The sequence below is a fragment of the Manacus vitellinus genome, unplaced genomic scaffold, assembly GCF_001715985.3.
Source record: "Manacus vitellinus isolate BGI_N305 unplaced genomic scaffold, ASM171598v3 scaffold_0_pilon, whole genome shotgun sequence".
Classification (NCBI taxonomy): Eukaryota; Metazoa; Chordata; class Aves; order Passeriformes; family Pipridae; genus Manacus; species Manacus vitellinus.
Window position 1 is genome coordinate 40,766,858 of NW_021938789.1, and position 16,628 is coordinate 40,783,485.

The window sequence follows — 16,628 nt, forward strand, 5'->3', positions numbered from 1 at the left end:
GGAACAGCTGTAGCTCAGCCGCTGGGGCTGGGAGTCCCCGGCAATGCTCCGCTTTCCATCGCGGGATCAGTCCCAGCTCCACCACGCCGGCGGCTCCCGGCCTTGGCTCCCAGCCGTGTCCCCCTGGCGGGGATGGGGACTCGGCGGGGATGGAGGTCTCCCGGGGCGGCCGGTGACCCCTCCTGCTACAGGCCCCCCTGCTCCCACCTGGTTTCTTCTCTGCAGCTCTTTTCCGGAGCCGCTGCCGGCGGGACAAACCCCTCGGCTCGGCGCTGGCTCTGATGGAAATGGGGAGAGCTGGAATCCACCACAGCGGGAGCCACTTGTGCCCGAGAGCCCCGCGTGGGGTGTGGATGCCCCAGGAAGAAGCCGGGCTGCCTGCACCGAGGGCGATGCTGCTGCTGCCTGCCCTCTGCACGGCCCCGCTCCTGGCTCAGCCTGCCCGGAGATGCTGCGGGGACTTGGTGGCTCCAGCTTGTTTGTGGCTCCAGCTCACTTGGAACTTCAAGTTATTTGTTTCTGTCCCCAGTCTGTCTCAGGTCCAGCTCGTGGATGGGTCTGGTTTGTTCTTGCTTCCAGCACATTTTAGGCTCCAGTTGGGTTTAATCTTTCTCAGCTTCATTTTGGCTCCAGCTTATTTGCAGCTCCAGTTTGTTTCCCTCTCCAGTTGGTCTGTGGCTCCAGTTCATTTCCACTCTAGCTCACTACAGCTTGTGTTTGTTCAAATTATCTTGGCTTTTTAACAGGGCCATAAATCAATCACTGTCATGACTTGAATAGGAATGGACATAATTGTACATCATCTAAATATGGACTAAGCTTCAGGGACCAACGCAACCAGACCCTCAGCCTCCAGAGGGGTTCCACACAAGTGCCTCCGTCCTGGTTCCCACCTTGATGAATAACAGGAGCGAAGTTCCAAATAACAAGATAAAGTGGTTAAGCAGTGGAAGCAATAACCATGGGAATGTGGAAGACAGGAAATTGATGGCCTAAGTTCATGAAGGGGGAAAACAAAGATAAAATCCTTCTTGTCTGGGATGCGTAATGATGAGCTAGAAGAAAACCTGTTTTGACCTGTTCTGTGGTGAGAACTTACCCTAGTGATGAACTTTTGCTCCTTATAATAGTAAAAACACACCCCAGCTCAGGCCCCCCCTGCCCACAAAAAGACCACCACTCACTGAGCATGCACTGTGATTTCTTGGGACACAATGGCTTTAATTCAAAGTAGAGAAAGGATGAGCCAATAACAACTTAGCCAAGTAGTGACTTCAGTAAGATATGGTAATAGCTTAAGATTGTAACTGTATAAGTAGGCCTGCTTTTTTGTGTCTCTGGGTGCTGGATTTGGGAATTTACCACTGATCACCCTTTCTCTGCAGAACTGTAAATTAAATTATGTGTCATGGCTAGAAAAAAAATCTCCTTTCTTACAGTGGCTGAGTTTGGTTGAGGCTCTGATCCTGTGTGTTAACCTATAGAAACCCTCACCCTTTTCACCACACTGGTAATTCCCTCAGTAATTTTAATATAGGAAGATGATCAAGAAATGTTTGCACACTATTCTAGCAAGGAAGACAACTTTTTTCTTGAAAGTAAAGCCCTGGGGCCTCAAACTGTGTTCAGTGGCTGCTGCTATATCAAATTTTTCCTTGTTGCCATTTCCATCTATTTGTACCTGCTATAAGATAACCACTGCCACAGGCTATAAGATCAGGGGCCTATAGGGCAAGTCAGTTCAGCTATAGGTAATTTCAAGGTAGTTCATGTTGTGGTGACTTCATTGGTTTTGCTCTTTCAACCATTATATGCCAGCCTTACTCAGAATCCAGTATCTAAAAGGGCTACAAGAGAGCTGGAGACAAACTTTGGACAAGGGCACGCAGTGACAGGACAAAGGGGAGTGGCTTCAAACTGACAGAAGGCAGGTGTAGATTACATATTGGGAAGAAATTCTTCCCTGTGGGGATGGTGAGGCACTGGAACACATTGCCCAGAGAAGCTGTGGATGCCCCATTCCTGGAATTGTTCCAAGCCAGGTTGGATGGGGCTTGGAGCAACCTGGTCTAGTGGAAAATGTCCATGATTATGGCAGGAAGGTTGGGATTAGATGATCTTTAGGGTCCCTTCCAACCCAAACCATTCTACAATTCTACGATTCTAAGATACAAACAGGTCTAGTTCTGTCTTCTGAGTGCCAAGCTTATGCAGTCATATTTTCCTTATGAACAAACTATCTTTCCTTTCATCTGAAACAGAAAACAGTAGGCTGAAGTGAAATTAAACAGAAAGAGAGGAATGAATCATTCCCCTATTTAGAACAGGATGAGGATTAAAAAAAAACCAAACAAGAACAAAACAAATAAACCAACAACAACCAAACCCCAAAGCACAGAAGGATATTTTGGTAGTAACCTTGCCGGTACAGCTGCTAACATAAATATTTTCTGACAAAAGTGCATTTTATGAACAATATGTAACAGTTAACCCATGAAGACTTGTGCACTGAGAGCAAGGTTTGCGAAGCAGTTACCTTTGGCTGCACTGATTTCAGGTGGGTTTGGCAATTCTGATTTGCTTCACTTCTGAAAAAAAATCAGAAATCGCTTCCTGAAGTCTGGCAGGGAGGTGATGGCATTGGAGTGGCTGGAACTGGAGGAATCCAACGAAACCTGAGCAAAATACCTCTTCAGTGCTTCAGGACTTAGTTTGGCAAGTGAAAGGAAATTCAATTGCACTCTCACGGCTTAACCTCTTGACTAGGGAAAAGAATTCCCCATGGTATCTATGAAGCCACTTCTCACTAAGCAGATGACCAGCTACAAGGAGAAGTTCTTGATTCAAAATAATACAGTTCCACCATTTTCTGAACAATGTGCTCTTACCTGCTTTTTTATGGGAAAAACTACTTTACGACAATAGAAATCCTCTCAGCTCATCAGTCTGTACCCTGAAGCAGCTTTTCTTGTGTTCTCTTTTCTCTTCATCTTTGAGTTTCTTGGGTTATTCTTACTTTACAGTTACTGCCACATTTACTGGAGAGATGTGTGCAACAGGTTGAAGAAGTCGCCTCCCAGAAAATCAGCCCAAGAGCCACTGTTCAGCTTGTCCACTATTTCATTTTACACCCTCCTGCTTGATTTCTTGGTGAAAATCATACCAAATGCCTATCTGTCTGTCTATTGTTTTTGTGGAGAATCTTCCCCTCAGATGGCAGCATTCATGGTGAGGACCAGGACTAGTATGCCAGAAGGGAGTGTCAGTGAGCCTGTCAGTGACTGAGTATCACACACTGCACACGTGAGCAGGAGCTCATACCAGTTCTTCTGAAAAGTGGTTGTGCTTTTATGTGTATTCATAGACTTATTTCCCCTGTTAATGGTAGATGATTTACAGGAGCACAGAGAAGAGGCTGCTTTCCAGCAGAAAACATAAATGCTATGTGACCTTGTTTTTTGAAGAGTCATTTGACCTTTGCATTGTACTTCCTTTATGGCTTTCAAGTCAACTATCATATATAAGTGGCATAGCCCCAAAAGCCCTGTTTTGGCTTCCCACCTCCCTCCACTTAAGTTTTGCTGGTTTTGGCTACTCCCATTTCCCATTCCTCCACAAAACTAGCTCCCATCTATCACTCCCATGAAAAAATACAAGTAGTAGAAAGTTTAACAAGACCTCTACCAGAGTTTTCCTACAAGTTACCTGCTTGGAATTCCCACTGCCATTACTTCAATGTTTGGCTTCCCTAAATTTGAGCTGTAAATATACTACTTGCAGCTGGAACAGCATCTGCAAAACTACTTCTGTCCAAGTGACAGTAACATGGGTTTGATTCAAACTTTGAATGACTGCTATTACAAGGACTTCCATCTCCTAAAATCTTTAATGAAGTGATTGCTAAAAAAACACTTCAAACCTCTTGAGATGCATGTCATTTCCCAGTGTTAAAATAGCTGGTGCTTTAAAGGGCACCTTTGGGATACAGCATTATAAATTTCCGCTTACAACCAGTTTGTTACAAGGAGATCCAACTCTGCAAAACTGCATCAGTACTGTGAAACTTGTTTTCTGAGCACCCTTCCATCTTGCCAACACACTGTGTCCCCAGGCATGGAAAAAGGGACGACCAGTTTGTCACCACTGCATATGTCAGAGCACATCAAGTCCTACTAAGTAAATGCTGCAGCAAAGCCATTCCCACTTCTGAGAAGCCAGAGCAGCAGGGACATGCTGCTGCATGCATTCTGCTGGTGGCTTCTCATGCGTTGTGTCCCAGGAAGCCTAATTTAACTGAGGAAAAGACTTGCAATCCTTATAAACCCTCTCTGTCTCCCAAGTGCTTTGTGAGAAACAGGTAACCTGGTCAGGCAGAAGGAGTCAGGTTGGATATAGAAGATACAAGACGGAACCTTTAAAGACAGAAGCACACCCCAGAGTGAGGAAGAGCACCTACAGCACCAAGAGGCAGTACTGGGAGAGATGGAGAAAGAAATACCATTTAACCACCACAGCTTTGCTCACTGCAAATTTTAACTCTGCAACATAAGCCACTCTGGGTCATGTTCAATGCCTCCTGTGTAGCCAAGGGATGAGGAAGAGGGCTGACATGATGGTGAGGTGGATTCAAGCTGCCCACTGCTATACAAAGAGCAGGGTGCAGGACTCAAGCTCATGAACTACACCTGAAGGGAATAGAAGTATCTCATCTCCCCACATGTAACAAGTCTCTTTTGTTAAAAGCCCCTTCAGTTTTAGACATTGTGATTAATTTCTGTCAGCCCATGGAAGGCATCTCTGCCACATCATCAAGCTCAGATGGCCAGAGCTATCCTATCTCTGTTACTGTTTCAGATCCACAAAGAATGCATAAATAAGGGTTGAGGAAATGCTCAACAGCACCCTCCCCACAAAAAGCTCTTCCCTCTCTACAGCTGCCACCCCCATAGCTCAAGGACAGCCCAAGCCTCTTCCCTGCTGAGCTGGAACAATTCTGCTATTGTGGGGTACTCAGAAAGCATCGCCCAGATCAGACCACCTCCCCAAAAAGCCTTTGTTTTATTTAAATCAAGAAAGCCAAATCAATACAAATTTGGAACATTAGCTTCACGCTTCCTTCTGGAATTAAGTTAACATTTTTAATAGGGAAAATATTAAGTAATCAGAGAAACAAAATAGAAATAGAAGGCTCATTCCCAATTTCTGATCACTGCACCTTCCCAGGGATTCTTGCTCCTGCTCCTGGCCTCTGCTGCAGACAAGGCTATGCTGGGACAGTGGTCTGCTCTGTTGATGCCTGGAGCTCTTCAGGGAACTCCTTGTCTCCCTGCCTGCAGCTCCTCCAGCTGCTCCAAGCTCCTTTCATGCTCTCCCTGCTGAAAGTGCATGGGCACTACAATGCACTGGGGCTCCGGCCAGCTCTGTCTTCAGCAGTTTTAATGCAAGCCATGTTCAGAAGCAGGGGAATGCTTGGGACAGCCTACCTGATCCCAGCATGGATGTGAGACAGAGGAAGGTGGACCAACACAGCATATAGTGTTCTGAGAGTCTGACTTTATGATGGCTTCTGCTGTGCTGCCCCATTTTATCTAATTAAATGTGCTCCATGTGTGCTCCCTGGAAAGCTTCAGTATTGCACTTGCTGACTCCCCTGCTGCCTCTGTTATTTTATATGGTAAGAACCAAGCAGTCATACTCTGAAGCTGAAGGTACTCCCAACACTTTTCTTCCAACATTTGGGTCCCTAGGGATTCAGTCTATCTCCTGTAAGATGGGTATTGATTTGACCTCATTAACTTAATTTAATATACAGTCCCACTTCACCCTGGCACAGGTTCTTCTGCCATGTCTCTGCCCTTTGTACCTCCACATTACTGCCTCACCAGCTCTTCCTCCCACCTACTGTGCTCTGTCCTAGCATGCTTGTTCCTTAGACTCCCAAGATTTGTGCAGAAGGACATGAATAAACCCACTGGCTTATCTCCTTGTAGCCCGATGACTATAACATTTCTCAAGAATTTGTCCAGGAAGCCCCTGCCACCCCTGGCCAAACAGCCCCCGTGCTCTGGTCTTGCACTTCACACATGACTGTCAGCCTCCCTGTGTCACCAAAAGCACTGCCAACCAATCTCCTGGTCTCCTCGAGTTTATCCAGATAAGATAAGGAAAAGAACTGGTTTCAAGGTCTTTAGTCCACATTTCTATTTTCTCATTTGCTAAGTTCCTAAGTGACAGGAGAGCTCCCATTTTTTGTAAATGTAAATCCATGAGCACATAGCACAGCTGGGTGGGTGTCAGTACCTCACCAGTGTGCACTATACAGAAGCCAACATCCTGTGCAGGAACAGGAGTGCTCCTTCTCCCCATCCACTTCATCCTGTCAGGCAGGGATGTCCCATGCCACGCTCACCACGTGGGCAAGGTGCATCAGCAAGATGTGTCAGACCGGGAGCTGTCTCAGACACTGACCATCCACGCTGTCTTTCTTCAAACCAGCTGCACTACTTGTGCTCCCTTGACTTGCTGGGAGGCTACCTTTGATGGATGGGAGCACCCCAAAATTCCCACTCCCACCTCAAAAGCAGAGCCAAAAGTCCTCCCCATCTTTCTTTGGCAAAACAAGGCAGGCTGGGCTTTTGATCATCAAAGTTTTCCTGTTTGGAAGGAGGAGGAGCCGTCTAGTCATGGGTTCATTGATTTCTTGCCCAGCAGGAATGTTTACTTGGGCACAACTCAGCCGCACCTCTGATGACTAACAGGCAGTGCTCTCTCTCTTTGATATACTATCAGCTGGGTTTATCAGAGTATCAACACAACCTCCCCACTCCTGGACTCTCCCCTTCTAGCCAGCTCTCCTTGCAGAGCAGGCAAGGGCTGCGTGGGAGCTGAGCTTACCTCCTATTTCAAGGAATCTTAACAGCAGGTTTTAAGATACTTATTTACTTTTCTGGTCTGCGCAGGAAGTTTGAGCTAAAAAAAAAGATAGAAGCATAATTACTCTGGCACGCCTGCATTCCTACTCCAGGCTCAGACGGGCAGGGACTCTTTCTTGTTGGAGCCAGGAAGAGGATCTTATCCCTGGAGATCACTGCCACAAACGTGTAACTGAAACCTGCAGCCATGCTGAAACAGATATTATCAGACATGTACATCGATCCTGACCTGCTGGCAGAACTCAGCGAGGAGCAGAAGCAGATCCTCTTCTTCAAGATGAGGCAGGAACAGATCAGACGGTGGGAGGAAAGAGAAGCTGCTGTGGACAAGGCTCCAGCAAAGAAGCCACTGCCAAGAAAAGGTAAGTCTTTGCCTCCTGGCTGCTTCACCCTTTGACACGTCTGGCCTAGTCAACTGCTCCCTGGAAACAGGAGGTAATGTATCCTTAGAGTAATTCTTCTCCCATGGACATATAACAGGCTTATCTCCAAACCGTAACTAAACCCACCTGCAATGGGGTAGTTTTGACCAGAGGCACTATGGTTTTACTCCCTGACCCAGACACTCTGTCCTTGACCAAATTACTCGGCTCCCCTAACTGGGAAGACAGGGCTTATTTGCCCCCAGGAGGTGCATCTCATTAAGTTTCCCACTAAATGGGGCCTCTGTCTTTAGGATAACCAGGGATTTGAATATCTGTCCTGAGGCACCAGATCTGCAGTTCCCACTGAGACTTTAGATCTGAAGTCTGCTTGCCAGGATTGCACAGCATGCTGACTGCTAGGAAGATAGCACTCTTCTCCCAGCTCTCCCCCACAGTGCTCTCTTTGCAGGTGGTTCACCCTCACACAGTTTGGGAAGGGCAGTAGCCAGGAATTAAAACAAGAAAACAAATGGTAGTGAGCCTTCTCCTTTGCCCCCAGACTCAGACTTCCTTCACTGACCTGGCTTCAGTAGCATGAAAAAAAAATGCAAAGTGTGGGCTGCCTCCCAGCTGAGCTTTCCCCACGTACAGTTGCTTTTGGAGAGGCTCTGTCATCAAGAGCAGCCAGTAGGGCACAGCAGGTGGGACACAGACCCTGCTATCCAGCAAACAGCATTTGCCAAAGAGCTGCTTCTTTTCCAGCCAATGGGAAGTCGGTGACATGGAAACTCGGTGCTGACAATGATGTCTGGGTCTGGGTGATGGGCGAGCATCCTTCAGATAAACCATATGCAGCCATCTGTGAAGAGATCCAGGCACAAAGAGCAAAGTGCTTGGCGAGAGAGCAGGGCAAGGAGGGCAGGTAAGCACACTTCGGCTGGGGGTCTGAGTGGGCTGACATGGAGGAGAAGGCTTTTCTAGGGACCCAGAGGCTGGGATCATCTCTGTAGGGGCTGTGGTTACCACTGTCGTTTTGGTCTTGCAGGCAAAAGGCACAGGCTTTCTGTGAGGACATACAATGCTGGCAGAGACCAGCTCCAGCCTGAGACTTGCTCCGGCTCATTGAGCCTCTCATGATGTGGCTCCTGCATGGGACACTTTGCAGACCACAGGAAATGCCAACACTGTTATTGTGGCAGGTGGTGAGCTTGGATTCCACTGATTCACCGAGAGGTGCCGGTGTGCAGCCTGACAACAGTTGCTCACCACAAGTCATTAAATTAATTACTGCACCTACCTGATTTGGAAATATAAATGCCCATACGCACATGGCTTCAATGCAGCACTGCTCTGCTCACGTGCAGCTTCCTTGCAAGATGCTCAGGGGGCAGAAGGTGACTCCCTCGAGTTCTTAAGTCCTCTCTCTTGCATTTCAGAGAGACTGACTCTTCTATAACATGGTCTCTACACCCACAACCAGGACTACTGGGTGAGACAGATCTTCATGAGAATAAAAAAAGCACTGTGCAGACAAAGGAGGAACGTGGGAGAAAAATGACGGATACAACAACCGGGAAAAGCCAGGAGCTCACAAAGGTAGTTTCCCCCTTTTCCCACAGCTATCAGAAACGCATGTTTTGAGAACTAGGAAGTGCAGCAAATCCTGGTTGCTGTAAATAGAAATCTGAAGAAAAAAAGCCATCTATATGTTAAGGCTTTTCTTCTGTAGTCAGAGAAGAAGCCATGCTGTTACATCCTTCCTTGGGACTCAGGAGGTCCACGTGCTATTCTCAGGTAGGATAGATCTGCTCTGTAGCATCAGATAAGTTACTCTGAATTCCTTTGCTTCCATTCTCTGTGGGTAAAATGAGCGGTGCAGTACTTTCCCTCCTGCACTGTGGCTGGTTTGGATGGCTTCTGGGGCAAGACCAGGCAGGCTATCCCAGGATCTGTACATGTAAGGTCACAGCCATTAGACAGATTATCCACTTTTATAAAAGAACAAATGAAGATAATTTTACCAGCATCATCTGATATGCGTGGTTCTTTGGTTTTTTGGTCTTCTAAAATAGTTAGAAAACAGCTTATGACCCTGACAGCACAGGACAATTTGAAATGCAGTAACTACAGTGTCTGCTTTCCTGTGGTGTTTTATTACAGAAATATTTTTCTCCAGCAATAAATACATTTCTAATTTTTAACTGGCTACAAAAAGCCATTTGCAGAGAACTGAGAAAAAGATGAGTTAAATTAACTACCCATGCAACTGCAGTTGAACAGAAGGAACAGAACACCCTGCCAATTTAATGGGAGAAGTCCAATCTCATTCAGCAGTTTTCATTCAGCCTTGAATGAACTTGTATGAGTGTATATTCTTTTATCGTACAGCTACACCATATTTCAGCATAAAAAACATGATAACAGAAGGTTGGGGTTTGGCAACATGCTCTCCTGCTGCTACCAAAATAGTGAAGGGAATTTGGAGTGGCTCTCTCCTTTATCAAAAGCCTCTGAGTCACATGAGGTTTTTCTCTGCACTGTTTGCTGAAGTTGAGCAACTATGTGGGAGATTTTTTTTTATAGGAAGTTATTAGTCACAGCACAAAAAAAAAAAAAAAAAAAGAAAAGAAAGAAAAAACAAACCCAAAGCTACTACCAAAAATCTAATTCCAAAAGATTTAGTTCCCATTTAATGTAAGGGATCCAGGCATTGTGCTTTATCTGTTGCAGGGAACAGACAAATATCTAAGAAAAAGCAGCTTCACACACATTTGAAGTTCTTAGTTTCCTGGAGGAGAGAGAAATTGTAAAGCCATGTTCATATTAAATATTAGCCAAGTAGGTGGTAGAAGTGTGTCCTTGGTAAGCAGTGTAGTACAGTTACCTCATTACCCACTGTGCCGTGGGAGCAGTCAGGGTCCAATGGAGAGGTGGGTGGGTGTTTGCTCAGAGACAAATCTAACTGTTCACCTTCAAAGGCAGGTTTCAGCTAGAAACTGCTGTCAGGGTAGCCAGACTGGTTTGCAGGGGAGAGCAAGAAGGAGATATGCAGCTAGTTGGGTCAGTCTGTTGAGCAGGAGTTTGCAACACCACAGCCACAGCCGCAAACAAGCACAGGCTTGTAAAGTTGTGGATGGCAAGTTCTGCAAGGGATTGATTTAGGGGGAGGGAGGAAAGAAGCTGCTCCCTGGAAGTACTTGGGGGCATTGCTTAGCAAATCTAGACATGCTTATGGCAATCCTGACACTCCTGAGTTCTCCTCATGTGGCATGTTAGGCCTAATATGATGGAAAACCCAATGTTTGTCAGAGAAGGCTGGCAAAATTTGTTAACAAATGTCATGACTGCTGCTGCATTATACATCTATTGCTCCAAAAGAAGAGCAATTGTCCTAACATCGCATTTATTTCTCACCGCTCTTTTGCTCTGCTTAGAGGGGAACCAGAGATGTTCACCAGATGCTGGCAGACTGCCATATGAGGAAACCTAGCTTCCAAAAGGTAAGCGGCAACCTAGGATGCTGCTGAAACACTGAGTGGGGCCCAGGCTTTATCCTAGAGTCCCTGTCAGCCTCAAAGCCTCATCTGACCTAAAAATGTTCTCACCTCTTGGACCAGTGTTGCCATGCTCCTCATGTACAGTGTGACAATTAGGTGATGATACAAAGCAGGCCAGACTGGCAGATTGGGGAGCAGCACAGGGAGATGCTCCTGATGATTTCTGGTAGACTATTTTCCCTCACTTCCTCTGTTGTCACCTGCAGTAAAGACAGAGGATCTGCATGTTGTTGAAGCTGGAGGGATTCACAATATCAAATGGAGTTCCCAGTATTTCAAGGCTAGCTAAAAAGCAAGATTAAAACTTGCCTGCAACAAAGCTGAACATACTGTTTCTTTCATAGCCAAAGGAAGCACAGAGGAGAAATTCCGAAGAGACCACAGACTCCCAGGAGGCAATACCACAGAGCCACCCCAGCACAGAGAGCCAGAGAACATTGCAGAAATCGGATGAGAATGAGCCTGAATGGCAGGAATTCTGTAAGATCTTGGGATAACTTTTTCCTATGAGGCTTGAGAAATTCTAGAGCTCTGTGGGGTCATCTCAACCCTTCTGCTGTCACACTGGAACTGAATAATAGGCTGGTGGGTGGAGAGTATTGCCAAGAAAGACAACACTGCATTATCAGAAATATTTCTGAGTCCACGTAGCCTTGAGACTACAGCTGGGAAGGGAAATGGAAAACTTTTCCTACTGATACTATATTAAAACAAGCAACAAAGGAACTACATGAGTGTAGAGAGGATAATTAATCTTAAACTAGAAGCTGGCCTTCTGTAGGACTTTGCAGTAACCATTGCTCTTGAGGACAAGGATAATGGGTGACAAGAACTAATTAAAAAGAGCTTCCCTGTCATCCAGGCATGATCCCATCTAAGCAGAGCCCTGCTGCACTGTCTCATGTAATGAATCCCAATGATAGGAACGAAAATGGCAAACAGTAAGAGACTTGCAGCAGCATCCATCACTGCTGCCAAATACTTCCCGAGGGAGAACCTGATGTATTTTTTTCCCAGTTCCTTCCCTGCTGCTCAGTAGATGGCAATGCTGTACCACCAGTTGTTTCCACTTCAGTCTAGGGGTTTTATTTTCCTGACTGATAAAAAAAAAAAGAGTTGACTAGAGAGCTGGTTACTCCTACAGACTCCAGGGTGAGGTGGACCTAAACAATCAAGGCAGTTTTACAGAAAAAAAAAAAGAAAGAAAAACACACCCAAGTTCTCCACTTTCCATAATAATTTCAGCAAGACTCTCCCCCACCCTCCAAAATGGATCAACTCTTTCAAATCCCTCAAAAGTTTGATTTGAGGTCATTTCAGCAGCTTTAATTCCATATGGCCTGCTCCCCACCTGCTTACATGAAAGGCACTACAGAAATCTATATCTGAACGAGGAGTCAGCATCTGAAATCAAACCAAGAAGTCTATAAGTACAAAGGGACTTGGTATCCATAAAAACCACACATTTTTAGTGTCTTGAAGGAATAAACACTGTACCCTGCTAAGTGGCAGATGCCACGTAACACGTGGGAGACACGTGGCAAATGGTCTCACAATTGAGTGAACCTTTCAGCTTGTGAAATGGGTTATTCTTCCACTTCATCAAGCAGGAAGATGGCCAAAGGGCAGCAAGCTTTAAACTTGCCTGCTTGTTCACTCATGTAGGACTCCTTCTTTGTTCCAGTGCGGAAATCCAAGGCAGCAGATGAGAAGAGACGCTCCCTTGCACGGCAAGCCAGGGATGACTACAGGAGGCTTTCACTTCAGGGCATCCACAGAGGGAAGCAGGCAAATATTTCCAAGGGGGCCATAGCAGGAGATCGGCGACCACTCCAGTATCCACCTCTCCCCCCCAAGCCTAAAATTCTACCTCCTGTGACAGCAAATGGGAGAGCGATTAGGTAAGGAAGCCCCTATGCCCTGTGGAGGGGAGAAGGGATGAGATTCTTCTGCTCTAGCATAGGATGGTTGAGATGGGAATGGTTAACTCTCCTCCTTGTGTGGAAGAGACACTCCATGGGGAAAAATACAGAGCCTAGGCTATATTCCAGCCTAGGGTGTGATGATGCCTTCGGGTGTTTACTCCTGGAGGGTAACAGGTTTATTTAGTAGAGTGTCCTAAGCCTGGAGTGCAAGTGCATACAGCCTCTGTGATGCCAGATGTTCACTAAAGACCATATTCTACACAGCTGCAGTAGTGTAAGCTGCCTGTTTATTGATGTTCTTAAAATCCTAAGCAAAAGGTAAGTTCAGTGCAAGGACTCAAAACCTATTTGAACTTGATGCACAAACCACGGTCTTTTCTAACAGGAAAGAGGGAATCCAGAGAACAATCTCCAATTCCACTGAAGAAAGCATCATCAAGTGGTTCAAAGAGGAGCAGTTCCCTCTCCGAGCTGGCTATCTGAAAACCGTGGACACAATAGCACCTTGGTTCCATGGTGAGTCTTGAGCATTCCCACTCCAACCCAACTGTTTAAGGAGTTGTTTCTGCTGATATATGGCTGCTAACATAGGCTGGGCCCAGGAGTGAAGCTGCTGCTGTACTGGAATCAGTGTACAACAAACTGCAATGCTGTTCTCTCTCATAACACAGAATCTGTCCTTTCAAGCCCCGTGTGTCTGTCATTCATAGCTGGTCAAGTCTGGAGCAGTTAAGGTAGAGCAGTTAGCCCATGGCCATGGTCTGTTACTAGCAATGGCAGTACGGTTCTTCCTGGGCTATTGGGCAACAAAACAAGGGATGGGAGTGCCACAGACTGGGTTTAGAGCAGTATAGCAGATTTCTTGTGAGAACTGTTCTGTCCGGTCCCGCACAAATGCTCTTCTCCCTTCAGTTCTGTGTTTTAATTTTGAACAGGTATCCTAACCTCTAAGAAAGCGGAGGAGCTTCTAGATAAAACAGTACCAGGGAGTTTTCTGATCCGGGTCAGTGAGAAAATCAAAGGCTATGTGCTCTCCTATCGGTCTGTGGAAGGATGTAAACACTTCCTCATTGATGCCTCCGGTGATTCCTACAGCTTCCTTGGAGTGGACCAGCTGCAACATTCAACGCTGGCTGACCTTGTAGACTACCACAAGGTAAAACATCTATCAATGCATTCATTAACTGTTTAATTGCCTCAGGGCACTTCAAAATAAGAAAGAATAGATGCAGTTATTTTGAAGTAGGTAACTAGACCCATTTTAACTGCTGTTGGGTATCCTGTGTGCTGCTCCAGAAGGGTATGTCAGCCTGATTGGTACATCTCAGGTGGCCTAACACATCTCAAACATCTTAGATCTGACTCATTCACTCTCAAGCACACAGAACACCTTGCACAGGGCTCAAGTTACTTACGTGCTACTTAGAAATGTTGCTAAGGTGAGAGGTGACAGCATTCTCATATAGACTCCTTTCTTTCGTATTTTCTGTGGTTGTGGTGTTCTGGCAAGTTGGGTAAACAGAAAATCCTGCTTGCCTCCAGTTTCAGCATGAAAGAGAACAAGGTATCTTTATCATCTAAAAGCAGGCAAGGTGTGATATTGAGCAAAGATGAAAAATAGAAGGGAAGGAAGAAGGTTGGCAGATTCTTGCATCAATAACAGTAGTGTCTACCAGCACTGACTGCAGTTACATGGGCTCCAAGGAGAGCCAGATGGATTGTTCATTCCTTCACTGTAAGATCTGACCAGGGACAAGACAATACTTTTGCTTTGTAGATTCATTTAAAAACCCTGTTTCTTTTAAATAAGTGCCTAGCCTAATACAGACATGCCTAAACAAAATTTGACATGAGGGCAATATCTATGTTCATTTGCTCTATGGAACTCTACCTGGGCTACCAGAACTTGCTTCTTGCGTGGTTTTCACAGTTCAGGTTGAAATCACTGAAAGCAGGAGCTACACAGCTATTGACTCCAGAGCCAGGGGATTTAAAGCCTGGCTGTGCATAGCTACATCAAAGATAGAGCCATGCCCATAGTCTGCAGTGAATCCTACAGAGCCCCAGCACTACAGCAGATGTGGGCAGGCTAAACCCACTCTGCCAAAGTGATCCAGTGGGTTCTGCTTATCACCCACTGGGTGACCATGAAAGAAGGCAAGTCCCCACCATGCACCTGCTGCTAGGATGGAGGACAAGACTGGAAGCAGACACTGTACTGTCAGGGAATTCCCTGGTTAGAACAGGATTTGCCTGAGCAGAGGGTATGTGCTCACTCTAGGATCCACCCTTGTCCCTCCCACAAACATAGCCAGAAGCACATAGTCCTGCTTACCTGCACGCTGCACAGTCCTTGCTCCAGCACTTTCTAGGCAGGGCACCACTTCATGTCATAGAAGCTGTAGTTTCCTACAAGATGAGCACAGCTCTTTCTGAGCACTGCCAGAGTTGTGTCATTGAGTTATGGCACTGAGCACAAATATTGTGTTATGAAGACAGAGGACACCCACTTGGGTCTTACCCCAGGTTTCCCAGGGCACTGAGCTGGATCACACAGTGGCATGAATGAGGCCACACTGTAACAGAGGCGGGGAGATTGCTGTCCATCCTGTGAGGTTGTGACAGGTAGGGTCTGTTTGAAAACAGGTGTTTGATCATATCCTATATCAACAGGATGAACCCATCACTTCCTTGGGGAAGGAACTGCTGCTTTACCCATGTGGCCAAGAGGACCGAGAGCCAGACTACATCTCTCTCTTTGAGTGAACCTCCCAGTCTCACTGTGCAGTCCCATGCTTGTATTCACAAAGACTGAACTTGGAACTAGAGCTGCTGATACTTACCTGAAACCCTAAGTGCCTCTATTTTATATCCTTCAAAATGAAGCAGTAGGAGGATAAGTACTGTTGTGGGTTTATCATATCAACTGGGTTGAAGGATGCATCAGCCCAGCAAGCTACAAAGCACCTGGATGTATCCCAGACAATGGAGTGAATGAGTTGATGAAGTAATCAGTTGAACAGGGAGATACTGCCACAGATTTTCAGTGGGTTTTTGCAGATTTTTTCAGGGACTTCTGTATTCAAGCTGCCTTTTGTTCTTGAATGCAAGGTTGTGTGCCATCTGGGAAATAGATTGGTACCTACAGTTGAATGAAATCATACCTTCCTGAAGGCACATAACAACTTGGAGAGGTGAATCGATCTTGATGTGTAATTTACATAATGTGAAGCTTAATTCTGTAAAATGCTGTGTCCTTGAAATGAAGGACATTCAAACTGAACATCCAAGCAAACCCTGAGTGCCTTTCGGTGAAAGGTGCTCTCTGTGATGATGGATTTTCATGAATAGTACATTTTTTAAACTCCTCTAGCCTCTGAATATAGATCCCCACTCTTTTAACCTGTATTTAAATCCTACACAGGCCTTTCTGTATTGAGAGGAATTAACCTTTTGAAAGGGAAAGAAGGGACAGAGGCATTTGTATAAAAGACTACCGCAGGTACAGAGAATAAAAAATGTAAAAAGCAGCACCCATATCAGTATTAATACAGTTTACAGAAGAGTGTTTGCCAGTAAAGAATGATATTTTCCAAAATGGAGTTATTTATTGCAAGTCGTGTCTGGATTACTCAGATGCATCTGGTGTAAACTTCATTATAGAAATTGTTCTTTCAATGTAATATTCTCTCTCCTTATCTGTTACACTGCTTTTTAAATACATCATTCAGAATACTGAGGGAGAGCCTGGACAGAATCACATAACAAATTAGTCCTCAGATTCCCTCATGTTGTTGCACAACAAATTCTACAGCTGAAGGCTGTGGTTTTAATCTGTTAACATAAAGT

The 16,628-nt window shown here is 45.6% G+C and overlaps 1 protein-coding gene across 1 annotated transcript; it reads left to right on the forward strand.

The window, feature by feature from the left end:
• The first annotated feature begins 6,748 nt into the window (after window positions 1–6,748).
• On the forward strand, window positions 6,749–15,628 carry SH2D4A (SH2 domain containing 4A). Its single transcript, XM_008933178.3, has 9 exons — window positions 6,749–7,294; window positions 8,060–8,219; window positions 8,734–8,893; window positions 10,732–10,797; window positions 11,199–11,334; window positions 12,539–12,755; window positions 13,165–13,295; window positions 13,715–13,935; window positions 15,453–15,628. The coding sequence occupies exons 1-9, from the start codon at window positions 7,120–7,122 to the stop codon at window positions 15,543–15,545; spliced, it is 1,359 nt and encodes a 452-aa protein (XP_008931426.1). The 5' UTR covers window positions 6,749–7,119; the 3' UTR covers window positions 15,546–15,628.
• The last annotated feature ends 1,000 nt before the right edge of the window (window positions 15,629–16,628 follow it).